This window comes from Coccomyxa subellipsoidea, assembly GCF_000258705.1.
Source record: "Coccomyxa subellipsoidea C-169, whole genome shotgun sequence".
NCBI lineage: Eukaryota > Viridiplantae > Chlorophyta > Trebouxiophyceae > Coccomyxaceae > Coccomyxa > Coccomyxa subellipsoidea.
This window is the reverse complement of record NW_005178031.1, coordinates 601427-627228: the sequence shown is the minus strand read 5'-3', so window position 1 is coordinate 627228 and position 25802 is coordinate 601427. Positions and strand designations below refer to the sequence as shown.

General features: G+C 54.0%; 5 protein-coding genes across 5 annotated transcripts; 3 read left to right on the top strand and 2 right to left on the bottom strand.

The window, feature by feature from the left end:
• Positions 1–723: 723 nt before the first annotated feature.
• Positions 724–3582, top strand: COCSUDRAFT_43154 (hypothetical protein; the record flags this gene model as incomplete). The annotated part of the gene is made up of 6 exons (XM_005645905.1): positions 724–991; positions 1208–1316; positions 1689–1859; positions 2152–2518; positions 2763–2903; positions 3307–3582. The coding sequence occupies 6 exons, from the start codon at positions 724–726 to the stop codon at positions 3580–3582; spliced, it is 1332 nt and encodes a 443-aa protein (XP_005645962.1).
• Positions 3583–4314: 732 nt separating this feature from the next.
• COCSUDRAFT_66875 (hypothetical protein) lies at positions 4315–10601 on the bottom strand (the record flags this gene model as incomplete). The annotated part of the gene is made up of 11 exons (XM_005645904.1): positions 4315–5280; positions 5593–5775; positions 6198–6509; positions 6965–7221; positions 7675–7814; positions 8153–8283; positions 8605–8817; positions 9203–9352; positions 9612–9745; positions 10073–10313; positions 10590–10601. 11 exons carry the CDS (start codon positions 10599–10601, stop codon positions 5086–5088), a joined length of 1968 nt encoding a protein of 655 aa, XP_005645961.1. The 3' UTR covers positions 4315–5085.
• A 987-nt stretch (positions 10602–11588) lies between these two features.
• On the top strand, positions 11589–15645 carry COCSUDRAFT_43152 (hypothetical protein; the record flags this gene model as incomplete). The annotated part of the gene is made up of 9 exons (XM_005645903.1): positions 11589–11615; positions 11805–12085; positions 12422–12578; positions 13006–13236; positions 13425–13512; positions 13822–14015; positions 14367–14579; positions 14908–15035; positions 15423–15645. The coding sequence occupies 9 exons, from the start codon at positions 11589–11591 to the stop codon at positions 15643–15645; spliced, it is 1542 nt and encodes a 513-aa protein (XP_005645960.1).
• A 419-nt stretch (positions 15646–16064) lies between these two features.
• On the top strand, positions 16065–16739 carry COCSUDRAFT_33659 (hypothetical protein). Its single transcript, XM_005645902.1, has one exon. It carries the CDS (start codon positions 16123–16125, stop codon positions 16303–16305), a length of 183 nt encoding a protein of 60 aa, XP_005645959.1. The 5' UTR covers positions 16065–16122; the 3' UTR covers positions 16306–16739.
• A 4781-nt stretch (positions 16740–21520) lies between these two features.
• On the bottom strand, positions 21521–25114 carry COCSUDRAFT_17392 (TPR-like protein; the record flags this gene model as incomplete). The annotated part of the gene is made up of 7 exons (XM_005645901.1): positions 21521–21850; positions 22350–22480; positions 22820–23021; positions 23390–23557; positions 23880–24035; positions 24346–24556; positions 24966–25114. The coding sequence occupies 7 exons, from the start codon at positions 25112–25114 to the stop codon at positions 21521–21523; spliced, it is 1347 nt and encodes a 448-aa protein (XP_005645958.1).
• Positions 25115–25802: the final 688 nt, after the last annotated feature.

The following is a 25802-nucleotide window of genomic DNA, read 5'->3' as shown; positions in this document are numbered from 1 at the left end:
TTCTTGACGACCAGTTCAGTCATACATGACGAACAGTGACTAGCACTAACGCGACATGAACTCTCCAAGTCTTCGGAGTTCCAGGCAAGAGATCGCGTCCAGTAGAGCGCAAGGCGTCTGTGATTGTCAAAGCGATCATCTCAGATTTCGGCCAGACCTGTGACCTGTGATCTGGGACCCGAGACATTCTTTTCAGCCTGCAACCCGAAACTTTCGGGTTGCAGCATCCCTTCGCCAGCAAAGGTCTCATCACAATTTGCAATACAAACCAGCAAATTCTTTTTTGCTGCGAAGATCGTATGTCGCTAAGTAATCAGGGTGTCGACGGAACCCGTCTCTAGACTAGCAGCGGTTTCGGCAACGAGTGCGAGAAGGTGCGAGGCTGGATCAATAAAACGCAATAGATCCCTGCTCATTTTTGTTTCCTGCATGTGCATAGAACGCTTATACGGACCTAGAGCAGGATGTGTCGGCACAGGAAGTTTAAAGTCGGATCGGACGTTGACAGCAGGATCCAGGGCGCAGGCATTCCTGAGACCTAGACGCATGGCGAAGCACTAGAGTGATGCAGGTGCGGATCTCCTCCTGGTTCAAACAACTCCATGTGTAACGTTTTGCTGATCTAAGCGCCACAGTGAAGAATTGCTGCAGGCACCTGAGACCATTTTGTGCCTCGCTCAGGCTTCCCCACAGAACGCCCTTCAGTCAGGCGCATCCGCGCGCATGCGCCGGCGGGCACCGCTGTCGTGCGTTGCGCTGTTGCTGCTGCTGGTGCCGCTCATCGGTTTTGGCGGCCTGCGGCAACAGGGCACGGCGCAGCGGCGCACGCGCATACTAATGGGCGGCGCAATGGCCGCTGGTGGAATGAGCCAGGCCGGCGCGGCAGGCCACAAGCAGTACAGCCAGGTCGCTGACTATGCCGGCTACGACGGCGGCGCAACGTTTGATCAGCCCGAAACGCTGCACAGCGCGGCGCGAATTGTGAGCGAAGGTGCGTGCCGCAGAGCAGGCTACTGGGTTGTTACGAAATGCATTCCTGCCTGGTTGGGCTGCCTGCCCAGCCCTGCGTGAAAGCTTGAGCCACAGATGCCGTAGCGCTGTGTTAGCTTCCAGAGTCGTTACATGCAGGGTCCACCACCATTAATGTCAATTTCAGCCTGTGCAGAGCACTTTTTTTTCTCTGATGGAGCTCTATCGCTGGTGGCAGGTGCTGTGAGCATTGAGAAGGCGCTCAAGGCAGGCCACAAGAAGAGCAAGCTGCCGCCCGGAGGTGGCCCGCCCAAGCCGCTGTGCCGCAACTACGGGCAGCTGCCAAAGTTTACGGGCAACTGGGTGGACCATCCAGACCCCGAATACAGGCACTTCCCCTCTCACACTTACCCTGAGCAATCTGATGCCAGAGACTTAGTTTTGTGGGCTGGTGCCTCCGCAACAAATGCACTACTACGCTGTCTGAAAACTGCAAGGACAGCTTGCCTGCTTGTCCAATGTCTCCGCTTGCCTAGCTGGCATGTTCTGTTGGCGTAAATGATATGGGCATGTCACTGAACACTGATGGAGCAGCAATTTGCACTTGAGCAGTTCTTGGGCTGGCAGTCCTTGCAAGCGCGAGCACAACAGGGCATCAGCACATAGGATTGACAGGTTTGAATTCATTTGTTTTTTGTCAGCATGTTGCATGGCTGCAGGGGGATTTACAACCAGGCGAGCGAGTGCCCGGCGTGGGGCCAGGATTTCAATTGCATAGAGGGAGAGCGCCCCGAGGACCGTAATCCGGAGCTAATTGAGCAGGAGTACCGTAAAATCTTCCGGCCCCACGAGTGCGACCTGCCCAAGTGGGACCCATACGGGTTCGAAAAGTGCGGCCCCAGACTTTACTTTCTGACACACAAGTACCACCGGTTATGTTTTTTACCAACATGCCAGTGCTCTGTATATACTTTCTGTTATATATATCTTGTGCAGCTGTTTTGCTTTGCACAAGGGAAATGGAGGCCATGTAATGTGGCATGGGAGTGATTTTGTGTTTGGCAAAACTCGACTTCTGAAGGGTATTTATGAGCATGTGCAGTACCCTGGCATTCTCATGGTAATACAGCTTTGCACCGCCATACTGAATGGGAATCTCAAGGAGAAGCATTGTACCTGTAGGTGCCTGAAGGGGCGGCGGATCATTTTCATCGGGGACTCGCTGACGTGGCAGATGTACAATTCGCTGGCGTGCCTGCTGGCGCCCGTAACGGCCAACGGGACCGCCGTGACGTGGGACAAGGCAAACACGACCGTTACGGGGGATTACAAGGGGCGCGAATGGCCCGAGAGCCGCCACATCCTCAAGCAGTACTGGGCTGATGTGAAGCTGAAGAACGGAGGAGAGATCCTAGTGCGCTGCTTCGGCCGGTACAACGCAAGCCTCTGGGATGACGTGTTCGCCGAGATGGGCCCGCTGACTGATCGTGACGTCATCATTGCCAATTTCGGCGCCTGGTACCCGCGCTTCAACTTCAACGAGCCCAGGGTGCGTTCTTATCCATTCGCAATCAATGGGAAGTGTACCTAGGCGTTAGATTCGTGCAGGAGCCTTTCTGCATGCACAGCACATCAGCCTATGCGCAGAGCAGAAGCGGCAGCTCTTGTTGAGCATTTCAACATTCTCCGGCATATTTCATACACGCTTGTTGAAGCGCATGCAGAGCTCAAGCTCATGTGGCAACAATTGTGCTGGTGTGTTTTGAAATGAACGATTGTGCGCTGGTCTGCAGGCGCCTTTCGAGGCCTTCAAGGCTGATGTGAAGGACCTCTTTGTGGACAAGCTGAGTAAGTACCCAGCTCAGACCTTTTGGAGGTCAAACTCGCCCACCCACTTTGGGGGAGCTACCGGCACCTTCACTGCTGTAGAGGAGGTACGGCTACCTTTCAAGGAGTCAAGCATTGAAGCTGCACAAACCCTTGCAGCACGTATTTGATTCTTTAAGATGTCTGCATGTGAGAATGTGTGTTGGCACGCTTCTCAGCCCGGTATCATCCCTGTCAATGCAGTAGGGCTGAAAGTTGATGACTCTTTTCTGGTGGCCCAAATCGCGCCATTCCCTGCATCTGTTAGATTTCATAGGGAGCCCTGATCCAGCCTTTTGGCATCATATGTTCCTTGTTCAACATGCATTGCTCTATAAATGTCACAGAAGAATAAAAGGGGCACACCTTACAATCCCCAGCCCAACAATTCTTGCACAATCCACCTTGCACACTGAGCATGCCCAGCAAGCATGCATGACGCTCTTCTGACCCAGTGAATTCACCCCGCAGGGCTTGCCGGGCGTGCCGGCGCGGCCGAAGTGCGAGCCGGCCGCAGTTGGCGAATTTTGGTTCCGGGAGCATGTTGTCTCGGTGCTCAAGGAGTGCGGCGCCGCGTGCGCAAAGATCCGGCTGATGCCGATCTTTGACATGACTCTGGCGCGCTACGAGAGCCATCACGGCACGTTCGGCCGCGGCAAAGACACCGGCTTCACCGACTGCCGCCACTATTGTGTCAACGTCGTCGACTGGTGGAACATTGTGCTCTACTCCATCATGTGCTTCTGAGCGCCCAACAAAGATCCCCATGCATGGGAGATCCAGGTCTCGAGTTCACCGGGGTATTCCCCTAGAATTGGCCTTTGGTGCTTGGCTCTGGGTGGGATTTGCTCTTCCCCCTCAACCTCGGAGGACATGGAATGTGTGACTGCTTGCTTCCTGGTGATATGATGAGCAGTATTCAGGCTGCTGCCTGCGTAAGATTAGTTGTGTTGGCTTGAAAATGGGTGACCCATTGAATTAGTTTTTGGCTCGTATATGGGTGACCTACAATGGGTCTAAGTGCCCTGAATTTCAGCGTTTCTCCTAACAAGTTGAGTTTGTGATTGTCATGGTTTGTAGATGCTTGGAACTCTTGCATGACACCACCATCTTGCAGGAACAACATCAGCTCTAGAAGGGCGGTGAACCCTGAAGTATGTTGAAAGGTGAGTTGACGCCCATACCCCTCAGATTCTTAGGAGGGTGCAGCTTGATGATTTTAGAATAGACAGACAAGTGATTCAGGTTTTGTTTACTTTTGCTCATAATTGAGGGACTGGTCAGTGCTGCTGCGAGTTGCGTTGCAGCACTGGCCGGTAAATGCTATGACGGGGCTTGCATTGTCTCTGCATGTGATTGCAGTTTCGTGTAGTATTGCCCTGCATGTGGCGGCGGTGATTTGCATGCATGCAATGGCAATGCCAGTTGGCTTGGAGGCTCCTCAGAAAAGAGAGCAGCTTCCCACCCCTGATAAAAGCCGACGTTTTGTCCCTTACAATGGAGCTTGCTAAAGCTGCAAATGTCTACATGTAATGTAGATTCAGGCATGGCGCCTAGCTAGCCTCATGATTCACCACTCCTGTTTGGATGCAACCTTGACAAAGTCATGACACACTCATCATGCTTTTTCTTCCCATGCATGAAGGTATCGGGCATTCAATTAAGTCTGGCTGCAATCAAAATTAGCATTGAAGATTTCATCACATGCAGTGTTAGCAGGTCTGAAAAAGGCCAAAGGAGGCTCAAACAAAACAACACACTGTACTTCTCTGTATCAAACAGAAGGCCCATTGCCCTCATCAAGCGTACTAGCTTGAACTTTAGACTGGACAGAACAGCTACTACCTTTCTAGCTGGCCATGCAGCTCATTTGCTGCGGACACAGCACTAATAAAATGATCAAATGGATGCAACACACTAGCTGCCAAGTATCCGATACTACTACCGTTCAATGCTAAAACTGATGCCTGTGACAAATTGCACAAGCACACTTTGACAACTGTGACTGCATAGGCAGAAGACAATCAAACAAGGGCAGGCTTTACCCACCCCTGTCCAAATACCCTGAACCCTGCAACTTATTCCCCCCAACAAAAGAGGGACGCAAGCTGCTGCTGGTAGGGCTACGCCATGCCTCTTACCAACTTCTTTGACTTTTCAAGGCGCCAGCCATTAACAGAACACAGGGCACACCAATTTTAAGGGCACCATCCATTTTCTACGAAGGGGTAATTGCATCTTTGATCCCTCTTATGGGGCCTCCACTTGGAGAAGACTGTCCACAGGGGTCCGGGGAACGAGCCCATTCACATTGGTGGCATTCACCATTGCTACGGGCCGATTATAATTTCCGTAGGGGTGTTTGCACCGTTCGTCCTTGATAACGCTGTTGCCGGAAAATGTCACGTCCTTCACATTGGCCACCATCGCCAGCGTTCCTTCCACCTATGCCATAAATAGTATAATCTCCCTTTGTATTGCCGTATGTCGTTTATCTCCAAAATGCCAGAGGACTCTAAAAATGCATGCATACTTTCTGACCCTTGATAAAAAAAAACCCTGCATCCAGACCGCATGCAGATAACAAAATTCCAGAAATTTATTTACGAAACAAGCAGGAACCTAATACCCTACCTGCCCTTGAATCCTAACCCACAATCTCTGCGCCCTCAACTTGCAAAACCGAAAAAAAAACGCTCATCAAACAGACAAACAGGCTGCTTAACATACTTCTCAGAATGAATCCGTGCCTCTCACCTGCCAGTCCCCAAAGTTGCGCGTGTTGCTCTGAGTGCACAACACGTTGACAAAGGTGGTGTTGGTCACTGTGATGCCGGCTGCGCTCGTGAGCAGAAAAGGCGTCGTTGCGCAGTTGGCAATCGTGTTGTTGATGAAATCCACGTTGTAATTGTTGGTGTACAACCCAGGCGTGCCCCATTCCTGCACCGAGAAATTCTTCCAGGTCAGGGGGGGATATAATACTGCAAAGGGGCAAGTGGATGTCGGCAACCGCGGCAAGCTGAACTGAGTGTCTACCATGCTTTCCTATCCCTTAGCTGGCACTCATGTAATCAACTTCTTCTTCATGCTCTCTCCATATGTGCAAAGCATTTCACATATAAAAAACATGCTCTGAAAAGGCCACTTCTACTGATCCCCACAGCACCATGGATTAGGTGTCAACAAATGCACTTTGTATTCCTTTTCACCACTTTTTGATGACGTGGACCTGATGACCTCTAAATGCGGCATCCTATTACAGCATGCATAGCAGGTATAAGAGAAGAAAATTCGCATCCCTGAGGGTATATCCCTTGATATATTCACATTATAACAGCACCCCAGGGATTTTGGGTGCGCACCGAGGGATCGACGCCGAGCCAGATGCCGGGCCCGTAGCTGTTTATGGTGTTGTCGATGACGAGGACGTTGTTGACAAAGTCCGACTCCACCCACAGGTGCTCCGGTGACATCTGGATGCCGAAGCCCTTCAGATTGAACATGCGGTTGCCGGCTATGACGCCGTTGGACGACTTGCACAGGATTCCCCGGCCGCGCAGATTGCCGATCGTGTTGTTGACGAATGCAAAGCCGTTGCCGTTGTTGCTCGGCGAGCTCACCACGTCGTCCGTGCGCAGCCGGTTCATACTCGCCGGCCACTCGTCCAAGAAAACCTGTAAGCATGCAAACGCACTGAAGAACGCGCTTGCATCCCATGCATGACTAAAATTCATTGCACCATGTCACGCCTGCCCAGTGGGCGACAGCCGAACCATCGAGCTTTCTCTGTTAACCTCAGGTGCTGAGTTGCTGTGGACTGTGCCTTTGTGCAGCTTGCAGAAAGGCAAGAAAGGGGAGCTGGCTGTGCTGCCCTCAGACACTTGCCGGCTAGCTATTCTCTGCTTGAGAGCAGGGCACCCAGCGCATCTCTCAGGGCACCGGTAGCATCAAATTATCAAATTTATTCTTGCCAGCAAAACCGCAGCAACCTTCTCCATGTGAGCAACCTTGCCCAGGGTATTTCCAAGGCACGCTTCCCAAGATAGATGGTTCGGCCTTTCACTGAACAGGCGAAAGCCAATGGGTTGACTAGAAGTACTTTGTGATCTCAAAGCAAAAGAAAACACACCTGCATGAAGTCGGCATCGTCGTACTTGATATCCCCGATCTTGCTGGTCTTGCCAACCACCTCTTTGGGCGCCTCGACCGAGTACATCTTGGTGATCTTGGCAGTGCCCAGCCGCTCTGAGTCCTGGTTGTAAAACGTCAGCAGGTCCCCCGGATTGAAGGTGTACTCCCTGTCTGAGGCTATTACCACGCCCTTCTTGCTCGGGTCAGTGGCCGCCACCAGATAGTAGAAGCCAGACGAGGCAATTGCGTCATCCCCTGCATAACATGAAGTGTCCTTTCAGCGCTTCAATCTCAAGGCTCAGGACTGCAGATTTGGGACGCGCAAGGCTTTAGGTGCTGGATCAAAGAGCGCAGAATGGGGGCGCTCCAAGGCTGAGATGACTGTCACACATGTGTGCAATGTGGAAGCTATCTTGACCCAGCATCTTGTGATGCTCTCACTCTGAAATAATCCTGTCTCATGGGAGTGTTTTGAAAGCCTTCAGCCTCACTTCCCCCTTTACCCTGAACCAAGCTGCCTGGATCTCTCTCTTTCAGGCGACACCACTGAGATATTGCACAAGCATGCAGGAGGGTCAGAGGGATGCATGCTCTTCATGCCAGCAGCATAGACAGGTGATAATTGCTTGCAAACGATTCCCTATGCAGATATACGTCTTGCTAACTAGATTGTGTATATTGTCTGCAGCACTCGTCATGCATGCTCACCGCTGTTGACGATGTAGTTGTTCTTGACGAGGGTGCCGCTGTGAGAGCCCTTCATGTGGATGGCGTCCCAGGTAGTGGACAGCATAGGCAGCTTGCCGTCCCGCCCCAGCGGCAGCGGGAAGGGCCGGATCTGAATGTTCCTGCACCAGATCAACACCCCCATATAATTCTCTTGAGCCCCTCACTCACTTCACTGCAGGGGGTGCCATATCAAAGTAGAAATCAGACACCAGAAGTCAAATTTAGTACCCCCTGTCCAGTGCATGCCTTTGCCAAGTGGCCAACATTGCACCGCTTCACCACTGCCATTATGTGAGGTCTTCTCAGTGTGTTGTGGCAGCTGCTGCCCCGACTCGTACAGCTCCCAGCGACAGCAGTGCAGTAGCAGATCACGAATCAGATGGACTTCTGCAACTTTCAAGAGTGTAAATGGTGTGAGCAAGTCAGGACAGATGCATGGAGGGGTGTGACGGCGCACATGAAGGTGTTGTTCTGGCCAAAAGGCTCGTATACGCCGAAGCCGCCCGAGTGGTAGATCGTGAAATCTCTGGCCGTGGTGTTCTTCACCTTTTCCAACCGAAGCCCAACCGTGCCGCTCTGCCCGCGCGCCTGCAATCAGTCCAGTCAGCTATCAGAGAAACCATGTGATCCCTGTGAGATTCTGGCCCCTTGTAAAGTGAGCGGAGCACGAAATCACCGTTTTTGCCCGTGCACACCACTGTCTCGGCAAGTTCACTGGGCAATATTGTGACCCCCCACCAACTTTGTGATGTGTTTATCATCGTCGTTGCATGTGGGGCTCTGGCCACTCAGGCAGAGCAGCCTCACATGAGAGCACATATTCCAATACACGGTGTCAAAACCAGGACAATGAGAGTCTCAATCCTGAATCGACTCTGATTGTCAATTGAGGTGCTCTGATATTCTTACCGTGAAGTAGTTTCCCACAGTGACATTGGGAGTGACCATGCTGGCCTTGAACGAGTATCTCCTGTCCCCCAGCTTCTTGCGTCCATCGCTCTTGCGCACGATGATGTCCATGTACGGGTCCGGGGACTTGATTAGCAGCGTGTCATTGTAGAACAGGCTGACAGCTATCGGCTCGAACATCATGACCCTCTCCGCTGGGTACCCGTCATCGATCTGCGCACGCACGCGCCAAACAATTCTGTCTCAAAAACTTGTACACCTCTGGCAAGTCTGGAAGTCCTCGTTGCATGCAGTGTGCTCTTGAAGAACCTTTGCAACTCTGTGTCTAACGTGCTGCTGCACCTTGTTCCAATACTTCTCAGAGGTCCAGGGCTGCCGCCTGGCCAAGCCTCACCTATGGTCTTCTGCACATATCTTGATCACTCACATGGGTGAGAAAGAATGAATGCATTGCACTGGAAAGAGTAGAAGACTGCAACACTTCTACAGCGTGCCGAAGTCCTAAAGACGCATATAAATTGACCGGTCTGCGCATGATGCTCTCCATGCAGGAAAAGAAATTGATTCATTGATGCATTTGAAATTTGCAGAGCGCTACCTCAACAGTGTATTCCAGCTCGTCCTCGTTGACACCCACAATGATGCCCTGGGCAAAGTCCAGCTGGTCATTCGTGTATGTCTGCTCATAGGGACCATGCAAGTCCACATTTGTGCAGTTCTCCAGCTGCACCCCGCTGTGCTGGTAGTCCTGCAGAACAAAATCAGAGAAGTTTGAATTCAAGCCTGTGGAATGACCTGGCTGAGATGCTCCCCATTCCCTCCATGCAGCAGCCTTGGCATATAATGGCAAAAGTAATGAAGAGGCTTGCTGCGCGTCAGGTATAATCAACGGGCATATGATCTATGTACAGCACATCCCACTAGGCTAGCCAATCAACACAAGATGCCTGCGTAAGCCTTCAGAAGTGGGAAGGATGACAGGCAGGAGGCGTGTGCAGGGAGCAGACCGTGAAATAGAAGAAGACCCCCGTGAAATCGATCTCAAAGGCATCCTCCCGCTCGTCGCCGCATCGCATGTACAGGTGACATTGGTCCTGAACATTCGCCGTCACATGGTATGTCCCAGGCCCAATCCGGATGCCTGCAGCCAGGATGCATGCACACATACCTCAACCCCCACTCCCATTGAGTGTCCCCCAACCAAAAGGCCTAGGCTGGCATGCATAATATGGCTTCTGCCCCTGACGCTGATGCAACAAGGATTGGCACTTTGTGAGGAAGACATATTGTATTCCAAAAGTGACAGCGTGCACGAAAATTGTTGTCGCATACCTGATGCTTGTCATGCATTAGTGTGCCTCACCTAGAGGTCAGGCTGGCCTCAGGGTGCAAAGGATTACAAGATACAGGCAGGGGGAGCTGCAAAGGAGTGGAGGCTCGCCTGTAGCCTTGGGGTTGGCATGCGCACGGGAGAAAAACTTGGAAAAGTCGTCCCCATCAATGTTGAAGCCCAGGGGCTTGTACTCTATCATGCCCTCCCCATCCGCGGCCTGGGCTGAGCTTTGAGAGCTGGCCAGCAGCCGCCTCCTGTTCGCACGAAAGTCCTGGCTTGCGCTGCTGTGCGCCAGCCGCGTGTCAGCTATTGTGCTGGCAGGCCACTGCCAGTGCTGAAACTCCTCCGCCCCTGGCCTGCGCACTGCTGTGCCCTCCTGCAGAGAGGGCCAGCGAGGTCACATCAGCGCAATGCTGCATCCTAACGTGCCATCGAGGAGACGTTGGAAAAGATGCCCTGCTGCCACGTTCAGGCTCACCAAGCCAGCCCATCCTGGCCTCCACAGATTTAAACGTGAGGCTGTAACGGCACCAAGCTTGAGTGCAAGAAAATGGATGCTCGCATTGAATTGTGACACTGGTACCATTTGGCATGTTTATGACCAAAGTCGCAGGCTCGACTTCGGCATGTAGCTGATGCTGCTGCTAGTCACCCGTTGAGTCATAGACTAAATTGAGTTAAGCATTGCTCGTGCAAGAGTGTACGGCCACGAAAAGGATGCAAGGATCCCCATCAGCACATACGAGCCATAAGAGCAGTTCAGGCCTTTGTATCAAGCCTATTCAACGTCCGGAGCTGCCTTTCTCTCGGGTAAGTGTTCAATCACGCACTTGGGCTTGGACTCCCCCCCAATCACTTAGAAGGAGGCAGGCGACCGCTAGTAGCTTTCTGCTGACCATCGCGTCACGCTGTTCGCGTCCATAGTCTGCTACATCACCTGCGAAGAAGCTTCCTCCTGACGTGAAGCGACCTATGGTTGCTCTGGCTGGTAAGGAGTGCTCACTGGCCACAATTCCGCACGATGGGGCTAGCAAATGCAGTCTTGAAGAAACACAATGTCGTAGCAGATCTCATCAATTACCGAGATCACTACCGCAGTGATCTCAGTCACCTGCGGGGAAGTTCGAGTCGTGGCGCGTGTTTTTGACGTTCCCTCCTTCCGTTGTGGTTCGCCAGCTTCGTTTGACAATCGTCTCAATGTTATACGAAGAAACCTCTTTGCGCAGTATTGTTCGTGGGAACAGCATCGTTGTTCTTCTTTCCACTGCTCGATCCGTCCGTTTTCTGCTGCTTTTCGATCGGACAGATCGGTGGGTTTACTAGGTAGCCAGCAAAGTGCTGTGCCTCTCAACTCTATCTCAAAGGAGGCAAACTTGCAGCAAAACATTGCAAAATTTCATAACAACTAAAGGGTTACAACCCGATTGGTGATAGTGGGGCCATAGTCTGTCTGAGCGAGGTATGCTCTCGATGCCTACCTGCAAGCTTTGCCCTTACGAAGGATCATATGCTACATTGCTTCAATGTTATCGGCATTCGTGCGGTTAGATGCGATATTTTTGTATCTCTCAACTGGGCAACCTAGTACACGAGCGGAAAAGAACTGCAGTGTAAGGATGACTGTGTGCAGGCTGGTCACGCATGACATCAAATGCGTGAGGCCACAACTGCGTCAATGGTAAACCTCTGACCTCCAAACGCAGTCCTTCACAGCGTGCAAAAACGGTGTCTTGCATTGTCTTGGACCATGGGGCACCTCCTCGCTGCTGCTTGGATTCCCACATGCTTTTGTTTTACGCACTGGCCCTGCGCACCGTGGACAGAACGCAGAAAGAGCGCCGCTAAATGATTGCAGCGGTCTGCGCAGGGCACATGTCTGCGCCAGTGCGCCAGGCGCGGCACGTTTGTGCTGGTATGCGCGTTACTGCTGCTGCCGAGCATAGTGCCAACACCTTTAGTTGACGCGAAACGGCGCGCGGCGCACACAAAGCACCATGGCGGCGCGGCGGCGGCTGCGGCCGGGTCGGTGGGGGGCGAGGAGGCTTGGGACCCCCAGCAGACTGGGGGCGTCCTGGAGGGGGATGACGATGGCACCACAGCTGTGCCGCTAGAGGCTGCAGAGCAGCACTTCCACCTGATGCCCTCCAGGTAATCATAGAAAAGCTGAGCTTGCTTCCTGGGCTTGGCAGACACGGCTACATAATTTTTCCTAGTTGCACGGGCAGTGCTCATTGGGCACCCTGTAGGTTGGTTTAAGTACTGTGGTGCAAAAGGAAGGCTGAGAAGGGCAGTTCAGTTTTGCCCACCAACATCAGGCCGAGTGCTGCAGAATCGATGCATCTGTCTTTGATTGCTGCTCAGCGAGGCAGGAGGTGTGACATCAGCAAGCGCGCTGATTCTCCAGGTTTCCATGCACCAACACTTCGATTTAAAATCATCATTCATCCCCAAAAACATGAGTCCAGGTGGCGCATTTATGTGCAGGCCAGAGGTGGAGGACGAGGATGAGGATGAGGCAGAGGTGGGGTTGCTGGGGGAGGTGGTCAGCCTACCAGCTGCCAAGAAGGTGGTGCCCAAAGGGTCAATGCACCCGCGCGGAAAGACCGGCCTGCCACACTGCACCCCCGACGCCATGGGCCTGGTGCGGGGCAATGCTTTGCTTCACCCTTTGGGTGAACTATGTTCTTGCAAAGCAGCCATTCCAGGAGGCGACCCGGCCAACTGATGCTCACCTCCTTGCATGGAACTAGTATTGCATGCACGGAGGAGTACACAGTGCTGCAATGGGAAAGTTGCCCGAAGGGTCAGACAGCAAAGGCATTTGCACACCTCTTAAGGCGGCTGATCAGGTTGCATGCAGGGTCCTGTCCGTTGCAAGGCGCCATCGAGCAAATGGTGCTTGGGCAGCAGTTATGGCATATGGGCGGTGGTGCTGTGCTTGTAGTACGTGGGCTTTTTGGGCCAGGCTCTTAGAACTCCAATGTAGCTCCCAGCAGCAAGTGGTACAATTTACTAAACAGGCATTTGTTTTTTCTTCTTCTGAAATTCCTGTGTGTACTTGAGTGCAGGTGCCAAATGTGACAGGGAGCTGGGTGGACCACCCAAACCCGGAGCACATCGGCTTGTATGATCCGCGCGGCGGCTGCCCCGAGTGGGCCGAGGACTTCAACTGCCTGAGGCCCTACCCGCCCGCGCTGCCCAATCCAGACCTCGCCGCCCGCGAGTTCCGCAAGGCGCGCGCCTCTAAAACCCCCAACATTGAATTCCCAAGAATTGTATATCCCCACCATAAAATGATGGTATTGTTCCTATCAATATCCATTTGAGACCTATGCACTTGGGTGCTGCCCTCCTGCATGTGAAGGAGAGGGAAGGAACAATTACAAACTTGGCGGCTATATGTATATTGGGGCATTCGTCCAAATTTTTCTGGAATTTTTATGTGCTTCACGATAGTGAAAGGCGGGTAATTTTTTGTTCCGAACAGGTGTTTTTGGCGGATCAGTGCCAGCTGCGGCAGTTTGATGCAAACGCCTTCCAGACCTGCTTCACCGGCCGCCGCCTCTTCCTTATCGGTGCGCAATCTTTGCCTGTTCCTCTTGTCCCGGCCCTCTTGAGCTTGTTGTCCTGCAGCATGCTCCATCGGAACTGTATAATTGCTTTATTTGTGCGCATCTGCCGGAGACTCTCTATATATATTTTCTACAACATGGCACTGGCATCGCCACCCTTTGGCCCATGGCGTGCACTTTTGAGGAAGAGCTTGCAGATCGCCCAAGCATGCTGGCTGACAGCCTTGCAGCGCGTGCATGCCCTCCTCGCATGGCAGCATGGACAACGTAGAATGGCAGCACGAAATCTCATGTCATGCAATTACTGCGCAGGTGACAGCCTGATGCGGCAGCAGTTTGCCTCGCTGGCGTGCCTGCTGAAGGGGGTGAGCGCCTCGGGCAAGAGCGCGCGATGGGACCTGTCGGACATCAAGCTGCAGGGAGACTATCTGCACGCCTGGGGCGACCGCACATCGTCTGTGTCCAAGCAATTCGTCGGCGAATTCACCCTCAACAACGGCGCGCAGGTCCGCCCCTTGCCTCAGCAGCTTCAGGAGCTTCACATTTGTCATGACCATGCATTCATCCCTCTGAGCCCCAAGCAGTTCTTGGCAATGACACTTAAATAGGGCTCTGTGCCATTCTGCATTAGCAAGCTTTGCATGCTTCGTCTCTCCTGTGGGATTTGCACCCAAGGGTGGGCCACATTGCGTGTTTGGCTCCATGGAAGCCTGAAGAGCCGGCCATTGCTCTTCAGCAGCGAGCGTGGGCCACGTGAGCCACTTTGTCACCAGCCTCATTTCAGCGCCAATCATACACATACACCTCACAGATGTGGAAAATCAGTTTAAAAAAATGCATCTCCTTGTATGCTGCAGGTGATCATCCGCTCGTTCGGCACATACCAGGCGCAGTTGTGGGACGATATTTTTGCCGAGTTTGCGCCAATCACTGAGAATGACGTCATCCTGGTGAATTTTGGCGCCTGGTACCCGCGCTTCAAGATCAGTGAGCCCCACCTGCCCTGGCAGGAGTGGCAGAACTCCATGACCGAGCTCTTCACCCAGAAGCTTGCCACCACACCCGCTCAGGTGTTGCTGCGTGCCCTCTTGAGCCTGACCTGTGCAATCCCCACATATCCCGTATCCAATCTTGGACCCGTTGAGTGATTGAGAGCATATAGTTGTGGCGCTATATGTGCTTTTGTCATCGTGGACCTACTATTAATGTCCTTATAGCGCACAACAGATCAGTGGCATGCAAGAAGGTTGGTGTTTGATGCCTTTTGGTTACCTTTAATTACCAAGATATGCCTCAAGAAGGGTTAGCACCCAGGATAAAAGCGGAGTCCCGCACAGCAGTTCTTTGTTGCATTGATAGGTGAGCAAGCTTCTGAAAGGGACGTTGCATTACAAACAGGTGGTGTGGAAGGACTATTCCCCCAGCCACTTCTGCGGCGCAACAGGCACATTCAACGGCATCGATGAGTCACTGCCGGGCGTCCCGCCGCGCACCAAATGCGAGCCGGCCTCCGTGGGAGAGTACTGGTGAGGCCTCGGGTCCCTTGTCTGTCAACACCCGCTTGATACATGGATGTACATCCTGTTGTCTGCTCATGATTGCCTGATGGCAATCAGATGTCTGATGTTGTCTGATGTCCTCCCAGAGCACGGATTGTTTCTGAATCCAATCCGCATGTATCCAATCCTCCGTCCTAGACAACTCCCAGCCAGACAATAGTCCCAGGATTAGCCAGAGGACATGTCATTTGTAACTCCCCTGGCACACATTGGTGCTCCTCTTGGGATGAAAACACATGCAGCTCTGGAGAATCTGCTGATGACATGTCAGAATGTGCAGCAGAAGTGTCGGAGCGCTTCCAAAAGAATTCTTGAAATTTTAAAAGTTAGTAATTTTCAAATTAAAATTTGCAGGTACGGCGACTGGACGCGCACATTCCTGAACACGACCTGTGGCGGGCCGTGCGCGAAGATTCGGGTGCTGCCGATCTTTGACCTGTCGCTGCCGCGCTTCGACAGCCACCACGGAAGCTTCGGCCGCGGCCGATTCGATGACAAGGCGACCGATTGCCGCCACTTCTGCAACAATGTTGTCGACGTCTGGAACACAGTCTTTTTCAATATGCTCTGCTCCTAAATTATTAAGAGCCAGACACAGATATTTCTTTGGAAGTGAGGTAAATCAGAACCCTTATGCAGACGCCAGTGGAGATGCTCTCATGCAGACAGGAAGATTACATACAGATGACTGAGAGCTGCATAATCAGCCAGGCATTGTGACAATTGAGGATTGCACATGTTCCTAGAAATTGAATGAAGTGCATTTTTATGATACTGCTGTCTGGAATGAAGACACTGTTGTTGCTTGATAAAACCGCTGATTGTCAAGTTTTTTACTAATGGTTTGATGGTGCAAAGTAAAACTCACTGACGGCCTTGCAAGTATCCGTCATGATGACAGAAATATACCACGCCGATGCTGGCTAGTTCAAATGCTTGAAATGTCATTTAATGGTTTCTGCATGGCAGCTTGATAGGAGTTCTGGGGCTTGCACGGCATGCAAAAGCTCGCTTTACACGTGCAGGAGCCACTTCTGGCGAAGAATACGAATAAATGACCGTAATAATGAAAATGGAAGCTTCCTCCGAAAACAAGAAGACAACACTCGCACTCAGCAGATGGCAGCTATATTATATGGAAAGCAATCAAAGCGCAATTAGCCTGTGGTTGTTTGATCAGATTCCAACTCGCTTTCTTTCCCAGCAGCTGCTAGCAAGCTCACCCGGCATTCTCTAATTCAATGTATTGGACTGATGTGTGCTTCAGGGGCTTTCAATGGGTTCACAGCGCCAATCACTCGCCGGCAGCAAGCTCTCAGGCCTAAATTCACTTGTGTGTACACTGGAAATAGACGGGTGCAACATTCGTCCGGGGCTCCATTGGAAATCATGGTCCCCTTGATCAATTTTGCCAGTGGTTCACATCATTTTGTCCTCGCTTTTCCAAGACTTCTCATTCCAACTTTTTTAAAACAAATCATTCGAGGTTGGCGTCTGCATGACACCATTCATGCAGGGCTAGACAGCCTGGCGTCATGTAGCCAAGCCTGACAGCTAGAAACAAAATCAGATGCACGTCAAAAGTGCATCTGCTTTACGGTCTCCCTCACCTTGCTTCTTGTAGCAGGCGGCAGCGTTGTGCCGGTCTTGCTCCTGGCATTTGCGGCTTCCATTCAGCCCTTCTTATAGGCTTCAGCAGCCGCCACACGCCTGGTCAGCCAACTAACTCCCACCCAGGCCCCCTAAATTCCAGGCCTTGAACACACCTCAAATCCTCCCCATGCTGCATGGCTGGCAGGAGCTTGCCGCTGGATTCGGCCTTAGCCAAAGTGGCTTGATAACACCAAAGCAGCCCAAACGGTGAGCCAACCGCTGGTTGACAGGACATTGCATCAGCTTCCCTAAACACCTCAGCACTTATGGCATGCAGCACATGACTGGCCCTTATGGCATGCAGACGCCTGCAGGACGCCGGTCATTAGACTGGCTCAGGCCAGGCTGCCGACGGCTCCAAGGGAGACGGTGCGAGCAGGGGACGTGGTGAGGGGTTCGCTGGAGGGGGTGAGCGTGCGCAGCAGGTCGGGGCCGAGGGAGGCAATGCCGCCGCGTAGGTTCAGGGGGGACCCCGGGGACCCCCCCGCGGCGGCCGCCGGGGCGGCCGACGGCGACGGCCCGGCCGTTGAGCCGGCGCGGCGCAGCATCGACGCATCGTGCTGCTGCGCCGTGGGGCTGGACGTCAGCTGCAGGAGCTGCGCCTGCGCATCCGATTAGCACAGTAAGATCGTGCACGCAATCCAAGATCTCAGTGGGACTGCGGATAGAGCAGGCCGACAAGGGCGCATACCGGTAATCCACTGCACATGCCAGGCTCTCTTCGACTCCACGTCTGCCGTAAACCCCCTCAAGTCCTTACCACACTATAGGCCGATTTCTCCCCCGAGAGTGTGCTGTATCATGGCAAAGCTTAGAGGAGCTTTTAACAGCCGTGGAGACGTTGAGAGGCTGGCACTTTGGACTCACGTGTGCCCTCTGCAGATTGGGGGGTATCACAACAAGCACATGTCATCGATGAAGCAAGCAAACCCCAGCTCTGTCAGCCTGAGACAGAGGCAATTGCTTCCCGCTGGAAGACAATTACACACTTCCAATGTATCAAAGTCGCGGCGTGCACCTTGGTGGCGGACAGCTGCTGAGTCAGCTCCATGTGGTCCTGCGGCGAGCGTCGGCGGTGCAGCTGGTCGGCGCACTCCACCGCTGCACGGAACTGCCCCGCGCTCGGATTGTCGTAGCCTGCATGCCACCAACAGCACAGGAGCGTCAGCCACCAGATCTGCCTTGGTTGCGGAGAACACATTAACGTCTGCCAGCAGTGCCAATGTGTGCAGCTGTGCCTATCTGAGGAGGTGACAATGAGCATGAGGAGCATCATCACCAGAAGGAAGACCCGGCCCAGTCACCGGATGGCAAGTCAATTCCCAGTGCCAGGCTGGATTCAATCAGGCAATAGAGTAGCGGACACTGTGAGGCTTTGTAGAATTCATGACCCCCTGCTACAATCTCTTCACACTGCCCTTTCGCTCACTTGAAGGGATGACAATCTGAGCAAGGGGAGAGGGCGCCTGTGCGCAATGCCAAGGAGGAGGGTAGAAGCCCTGTTGGAGGGCTAAGTGCCTGCAGTCGACCTAATTACCAAGGGGAATGTAAGAGAAAGCAAGTCTTCACCTGTGAGGAGTGCGAGGGAGGAGGGCCAGAAGGGCCAGGCCCCGGCTGCGCGGCGCGCGGAGGTGAGCACGCCGGCCGCGACCAGCGAGGGGCGGAACTCCAGGAAGCCGCCAGCGTACACCGCCTCCGCCATCATCTGCAGCGCCTCCCCTGCCGTCCGCTCCAGCGCCGCCGAATCCTGCGCGCAAATTTTGCCTTTCAGCATTGCTCTTTGGGTAAAGAATGACCTGTTTCCATATGGGGCACAACTAGAGGTTCAGCAATCTTCAGACAAATGGCTACTGCCCCATCCAAGCTTTGAGGTAGGTTCCCAGCAAACATTGGGTGCCACATATGGGACGATTAACGAAGAGGCAAATCGTGACAGTGATTGAAGCAAGAAAATGGCATCCATTGGGTAAGGCAGGAGCTCTGCAAGATTGCAAGTAGAAGGGCCGTGCCTGGAAGTCGCAGCCAAGGCGCTCCATGTAGAGGTGCAGGATGCGCAGCGCAGAGATGGCGCCTGTGTCGCCGCCCAGCACGGATGCCAGGCGCGCAACCGTGTCGGCCAGAGCGCCCGGGGGACACCCGGCCGCCCGCTCAACATCCTCCTCCGCTGGCTCAGCCCGCTCGCCTGAAGTCACCACAGTTTATTGTGAGCCACTTAAATCACTGCAGATTCCCTGCCGAGACGCCGCGCCACAGGTTAGCAATCACCAGGGAAGCGCTTCTGCTATATCACACTCCAACAGGGATGACATAACGTATCCCCAAAACACAAGAACGAGAACAAAAAGAGGAATGCTGCAATCAATACTGACCAAGGAAACGGCGGGAACCCTGCATGATCATAGATGTCAGTGCAGAGAGACCTTCGCAATCTGTGGGTGCCATGACTGCATCACATGCGCTGAAGTCAAGAGGTGGGCACCTGAAGCATGCCAGACGTCCCCGGACGGCAAACAGAACAAGTGAGTTGTGGGGCAGCACCTTGCTTGGCGGAGATGAGGGCGATGGCGCCGAGGACGGGGGGCGAGAGGGTGTCGCGGTGCAGGCCCATGCGGGAGAGGCGGTCGAGCAGCTGGACGCTGTCGTGGATACACTCCTCGTGCAGGCCAAGGGCGCGGCCGAGCGCCACCAGCCGGGCCACCGCCTCGCGCCTCTTGGCGCCGCCGTCATCCTCCACCACCGGCTTGCCCCCCAGCGGGTGGCTCTCCTCAAACTCCTGCACGTTCAATTCTCATGATGAAGTTTCTTTTGTTTCCTTTCTTCTTTGCCGATGCGAAACAGTCAGGGTGCGGCGCGGGCTGTTTAAAAAGGTTCAGCTAGAACGCTCTAGCATCAGAGAGCATTGGCCATCGGGCCGCTGTTTCTTGGGCTGGTCTTGTTTTGAAGGCAGGCTTGTGATGGATATTGGAATTTTGGAACAAGGGGCTTTGTCCCGTGGCACATCGAGCAGCCGACGGCTGAAGCATGCAACAAGAAGGTCATGAGGAAGCACAATCCAACAAGTCAGCTGCAAAACGTACCAAAGGAGCCCACTCTGTCTTCAGCTTAAGCACAAATCACACGACTCCGTTTGGGAGACACGGCTCAGGCAGATAATGCGTTCAAAGCAGTTTGGCACTGCCAACTGGGGGAGTTTCAAGTCACCTTGACGGCCAGGAAGGCCTTGGCGCATCGCTGCGCGCAGGCGGCCTCATCGGAGCAGAGCAGCTCGGTGGGCAGCTTGCGCTGCGCGGCTGTGGCCAGGGGTGCCACTAACGCGTCAACCTCCTCGCTCTCGATCCACCCCGTGCTGCCGCCCATCTCAAGCTCCACCCGGACCCCCTGCACCACGCCAACACTCTTTTGTTCAACACCAATGCAGAACACTTTTTCAGTACCATTGTTCATAGTTGGAGGTCGTCAACTTCCTTGTAGCATCATGTAACGCCCAACTCATGCATTTGTGCCCCTGCCGCCGGACGTACATTTCGGTTTGGCTCCTCCGCTGGGTGCTCATGTGCGCAGTGAATGCCATGTGCCCCAAGATTGCTTTTCCTGGACATGTCTATCGGCGCTATGATATGGAAGCTTGCCCCCCATGAATAATCTGTCGATCAGCACAGGGGCGGATAATTTTGTGGCACTGAGGGAGGAGGGAGGAGCGGTCACCTGGGAGTTGATGGTGGCGGCGGCTGGGAAGTGGAGCGCGTCCATGAGGGCGTTGACTGCATCTGCAATGGCGCCCGGCGGCGCCTCGCAGCGGCCGATCTTGCCGCGCAGCAGCAGCAGCGCGCACGACTCGCCCAACGCATGGCCCGCAAACCCATTCTTGCTCACCTTCAGCCTGCACAGGCGCCAATTTTTTCAGCCCAGTGGTTGACATTTGCTAAACCTTGCACAAATGGCACTGGGGTCAGCCACTCCCTCATCTGGACTTATGATGAACAGGTTGTCGCACTCTTGCCCTTGCATAATGTGCTGTGGTGTCAGCCTAATCTCGATTGGGTTCAGAGACGAAAAGCAAGTCACCAACAGCAAGCTGTGGTGATATATTGATATTGTCTTGGGGTCCAAAATTTGCTCTTACGAAGACCGTGCGAATTGCAATCTTAGAAAGCACTACTGGAACGACACAGATGCTCCTGCGCCGCGCCTTTCAGGGCCTGCATGGCTGATGCACCATATGGGAATTCTCGGCAATGCAGTGCTGTACACAAGAGCGCCAGCAGACATGACCAAAATCTGGAAGCCTGAGTCATACGACATGGGGACAAGGCTGTCTGCTGCCTCATCATATCAGCCATGTCCTCCAGCAATCTTCCACAGCACAGCAGTGCTCGAACCATAGGGTACACCAGGTAGATGGTCTGACCATGTATAGATAAAGGTAGTCACAACTGTTAAAGGGGTACACAAAAAGAGTCATACCTGAGGTCCTGCAGCCACTGCAGCACAGCGAGGATGGCGGTGCCAACTGTGAAGGCAATGCAGGTCAGGTCCGACTTGCCCTGGGGCATCATCCTGCGCAAGGGCATCAGAATCAGTGTCACCTCCAACGCCACGGCTTCAATGCTTCTGGTCTTCATAGTTACTGCCAAGCAGTACCAGTTCAAGGGCTTTCGTCCATTCATGTGCTGGACAGAACACACTAAGTGTGCTCAATGCCTGGGACTCCGACAATTCTCTTTGCCACTGCACGGAGAGGACACCAGAAAACATCCACTGAAAATAGGGAACTCTTCAGGTGTGGCATGCTGATGTGCTCAGGTGACTCCCACATGCAATGAGCAAAGAGGATTGGTGCTCTCCAAACATTCCGGACAATGGTCCACCATGTACAAAGGATCACCATGTTTAGTCAACAGCACCATTACAGGCTCCTCTCGTACAGTGTCCTTACTGACAATGGCAGGCAATGGCAAGTTTGCAGAGGCGGCGTCACACCTGAGCTGGCCCTGGCGGGTGGCGGCCTGGAAGATTTGGGCGGCCTTGAGCTGCGCGGACAGCACCCCCGATCGCGTCAGCGCCTCTATCACCACGTTGTACACTCCCACATCCGGTCGGTGGCCCTGCCCCTGCATCTCATCCAGCGCCTGCGAAAGAAAATAACACCATGAATATCTTCCAATGCAATAATCACGATTTTTGAAGAGAAATTTAGGCAGAGCGAGGCTTCTTTTCTGAGGCTTCATGGAAGCACAAGCCTTACGCGAGCAGGAGCAACGGCCCTTCCATGGACCAGGGCCCGAGAGTGACCGCCAATGACCGCCCAACCGCATGCTTGATCACCATCCTGTCAGAGTGAATGCCTTGGTGCACGGCAATAGACCCAGGCTCAAGAGGCAATAGTTCAAAGGATCTGGAGGATCTAAAATCGCCCTCCACTGTCATCTTGTCGGAGCCTGGTGTCAGAAATTCCGGACTCTCTAAACCAATGCCTCCGCCACAAAGTTCCAGCATCTCGTGGAACATTTGCTGGTAATTCCTTCTTGATCTGGTTTGCCAAGATCTGCCCATTCGCATTGTAATTATCCAAAGACCTATCGCCTAATCAGCATGATGAAAAACTCTAAAATAGTGCGTGGCGGTCACCTGGAGTGCGCGGCACCACTGGTTGCCGCGGTCAAATGCTGAGATGAGGATGGCGTACGACACCGCGTCCGGCTTGCACCCGCACGACGGCATCTGCTCAAACACATCTTGCGCCGCCTTCCACTGACCCCCTGCGCACAGCGAAACTCTTCTTGCTCCCACTCACGGCCCGCTCTTCAAGCACCTCCGCAGCATCCACCATTGTTCCGCGGAGCCAAATCCAGCTGCCATGATCTCTGGCAGGCCACAGCTGCGGCGTGTTCACGCCGGGTAGCGCTATGCAATTTGCTCACGCATTGCCTTTGACATACAGCATTTCTCAGAGCGTTTTAAGGACCAGAAATCAATTGAGTCGACTGCTGAGAGGGGGGGTAAAAAGCTCTTTTCCTCTCTGAAAGTCCAGGACGCGCCCAGGGAAAGAGATTTTGTGGTAAACTGATATAGAGGTTACCAGGGAGCGGGGGCCGCACCCTGGGCACAGGCGGAGAGGAGTGCGTTGAAGGTGACGGTGTTGGGTTTGCAGTTGTCGCGGTGCATCTCGTCCAGGAGCTCCAGCGCCAGCTGCCACCGCCCGGCCTTCTCGCACGCGCTGATCAGGCTGCTGTACGTTATCACGTTGCGCTCGCAGCCCCGCCGCACCATGTCCTGGAATATCCGCAGCGCCTCCTCAATCTGCGCACAGGAGAGCCGCCGTCAGAGACAGTGTAATAAGAGAAGCATGACAATTGCACATAAAATGAGACTTTCCTCCGATGCCGTCTTACACCATTGCTGTTTTAGCTGCTGCCACCTCCGAACACAAACGCCCCTCTGAAGGTGAATGACATTAGCACAGGCTGGGAGGGAATTCGCCAGAATTTTCTCATCGCAATAGCTCTTGAAGTCCCCCAGCTGTGCACATGCCTCCATCCAGCCGGACCGTGAGCACATGGCTTCGAATATATTGCCAAGACCCAGTGCGGCACAATTCTGCTGACCCCAGGCGGCCATGGCAAAGAGGGACATGAACTGACAGGGGGAATGATCGCACGAGCGCGCACCTTGCCGGTCTTGCCGTAGGCTGAGATGAGGGCGGTGTAGGTGGTGGCGGTGGGCTGCGCGCCGTCGGCCAGCATGCGCTCGTACACGCGCAGCGCATGCTCCGGCTGCCCGCTACGGTTGCATGCGCTTAATATCGTGTTGTATGTGCGCACCTCCGGCTTGGTGCCCTGCATGCAGCCAATACATGTTTGTCACATCATCACTTTACCTCCAACACCCGCACATGCAGCCAATTTACCTCCAACACCCGCACATGCAGCCAAATGACCCACTGATTGCCCTGTATATTGTCTAGAAGTAACGGAACACAGCCACAGCTTGCCCTAGGTCGAGGTTAAAAGTGTAAAAACTATGCCGTGCATTCTTGCGGAAAGCAGGCGCAGCTTTGCATGTTGCATTGATGCAAGGGCAGCCTCATGCAAGCAGGCCGAGTCGGAATATAAGAGGATTGACAGAAGGGGCGTGTGCAGGGGTGTGAGAAATACGGACCTGGTCCTCGAGGGCGTCCAGGACCTGGACGGCCTCCTGCCAGTTGCCCATCTTGCCGTGGATGTCGATGAGGATGTTGTAGGTCACCAGGTTGGGCGTGCACCCCTCGCGCAGCAACTGCCCATACACATCCAACGCCAGCTCCAACTCATTCGCCTGTTTCAGTTCAAACGCACGTTCAAATCTTGCACTTTTCAGGTGCTTCTGATGGGCAAACGCCTGCATGCAGAGCTCTTCTGTTTCAGCAACGCATCACAGGTCTCACACACTCCAGCCCTTAAAGCGTGCCTGGGGAAGACTTCATTTAGCAATATGCCTGCTGGCGCCATTACAAGGAGGCAAGACTGTGGTGCTGTGGGCCACCGCACGTGTCAAGAGCCGGGGGCTTGCTAAGATGATCTGCTATCTGTCCTCACTGTCTGACATACGCCACTGGTACAGGCAAGCTTGGAGATCCAGGGTCCACCTTGATGCAGACGTTCATGAGGGCAGAGTAGGTGTGCACGTTGCACACGACGCCGTGGCCGCGCATCTCCGCAACGAGTTCCAGCGCCTTGCGCAGCTGCTGGTGGCTTCCACACTGCGAGATGATCGTCGTGTAGGTGTACACGTCGCACAGGTGCGCCAGCTCGTGGTTGTCCGGGAGGGAACGCAGCCAGTCGAACAGCTCTGACGCTCTGCAGCGCGCAAACCATGCACCCTTGCATTCAATCCCATCTTCACCATATTAAGGCATGTCAATAAGCGGATGCTGCTGGGAACGGCCCCTAACTGGCACCAATGTTGGAGGTGGTGCGCTGTCTTGCCATCTGGGGCAAGGTGCCAAAGAAATCAACCCCGCTGTTGGTTACACTCTGATGGAATTGCTCTGCGCCACAGGCCGCTCACCGCCTCCCGAGAGGTCTCTCACCAAATCATGGTAAATTAAGCATGCAATCTGTTGCCAGCTGAAGATTGATTGGAGCTGTCCACCTTGCTTGATGCATCGCCAGGCACCTTGCCACATCCAGACATCCCTCCTGGAAGGGGCAATTGGTGACGAGCGAAGGCCAAGGGCATTGAGGAGGTATTTGCATGTGCACGCACCTGTTGGACAGGCCGACCTTGTGAAGCTCCTTCAGCAGGGCCGCAAGAGCGCGCGAGTCGAGGTAGAACAGCCCGCGGCTGACGGCCGCCACGGCCGACTCCTCGGGTGGCAGGCTGCGCACGATGCGCAGCAGGTCTTCTACTGTCATGTCGCTGAAAGGCACCGCCTCGGCGCCTTCGCCCAGCTTCTGGCCGCGGCCTACCTTGGTCACCTGCTGCCATAGCTTCCTGTAGCCCTGCCCCCGCTCCGGCTCCCCCCGGCCTCCCGGTCCTCCCGGACCCCCCTGCATGCGCGCGCGGCTAATAAAAATTCTTCTCTTGCTGTTGGCCCCATGCATGGATGGCTCTGGGGAGACCAGCGTGCTCGCTTGCTCCCAAGCATCCGAGATGAAAGCTACTGAGTATAGAAAAATGGGGACATGTGGGCTGGAAGGTATCACCACGCCTGGAGCACGCATAAAACACCTCTGCAAGGACACAGCACCAACCTGGCTAGGTCTCTAGTAACAACGGTGCAGGCTTTATTATAGACCATAATAATAAGAGGGAACCTCAAAAGACGCTTTGTAATCCAAACGCATGCATGTGGCGCCCCTTTGGAGTACGATGCTGTGTACATGCACCAACCTGAGCAGCCACGCCATCCAGTGCCAGACTCACCGGTGCCATTCCACGTCCTCTTCCAGGCCCATAGCCCCCTGGCATGGCGTCCCCGCGCCCACCCATCCGTCCTGGGAAGCCGAGCAGCTCCCCACTGCCACGGTTGTTCAGCTGCTGACCTCTCTGAGGGTAGCCTGCCTGCTCCAAACCCCGGCTGTGTGCCCTCTGCAGTCTCCC

Bases quoted from the DNA above. Each gene is read 5' to 3' on its own strand.
- COCSUDRAFT_33659 (XM_005645902.1), top strand. From the start codon at position 16,123: ATGACCGTAATAATGAAAATGGAAGCTTCCTCCGAAAACAAGAAGACA.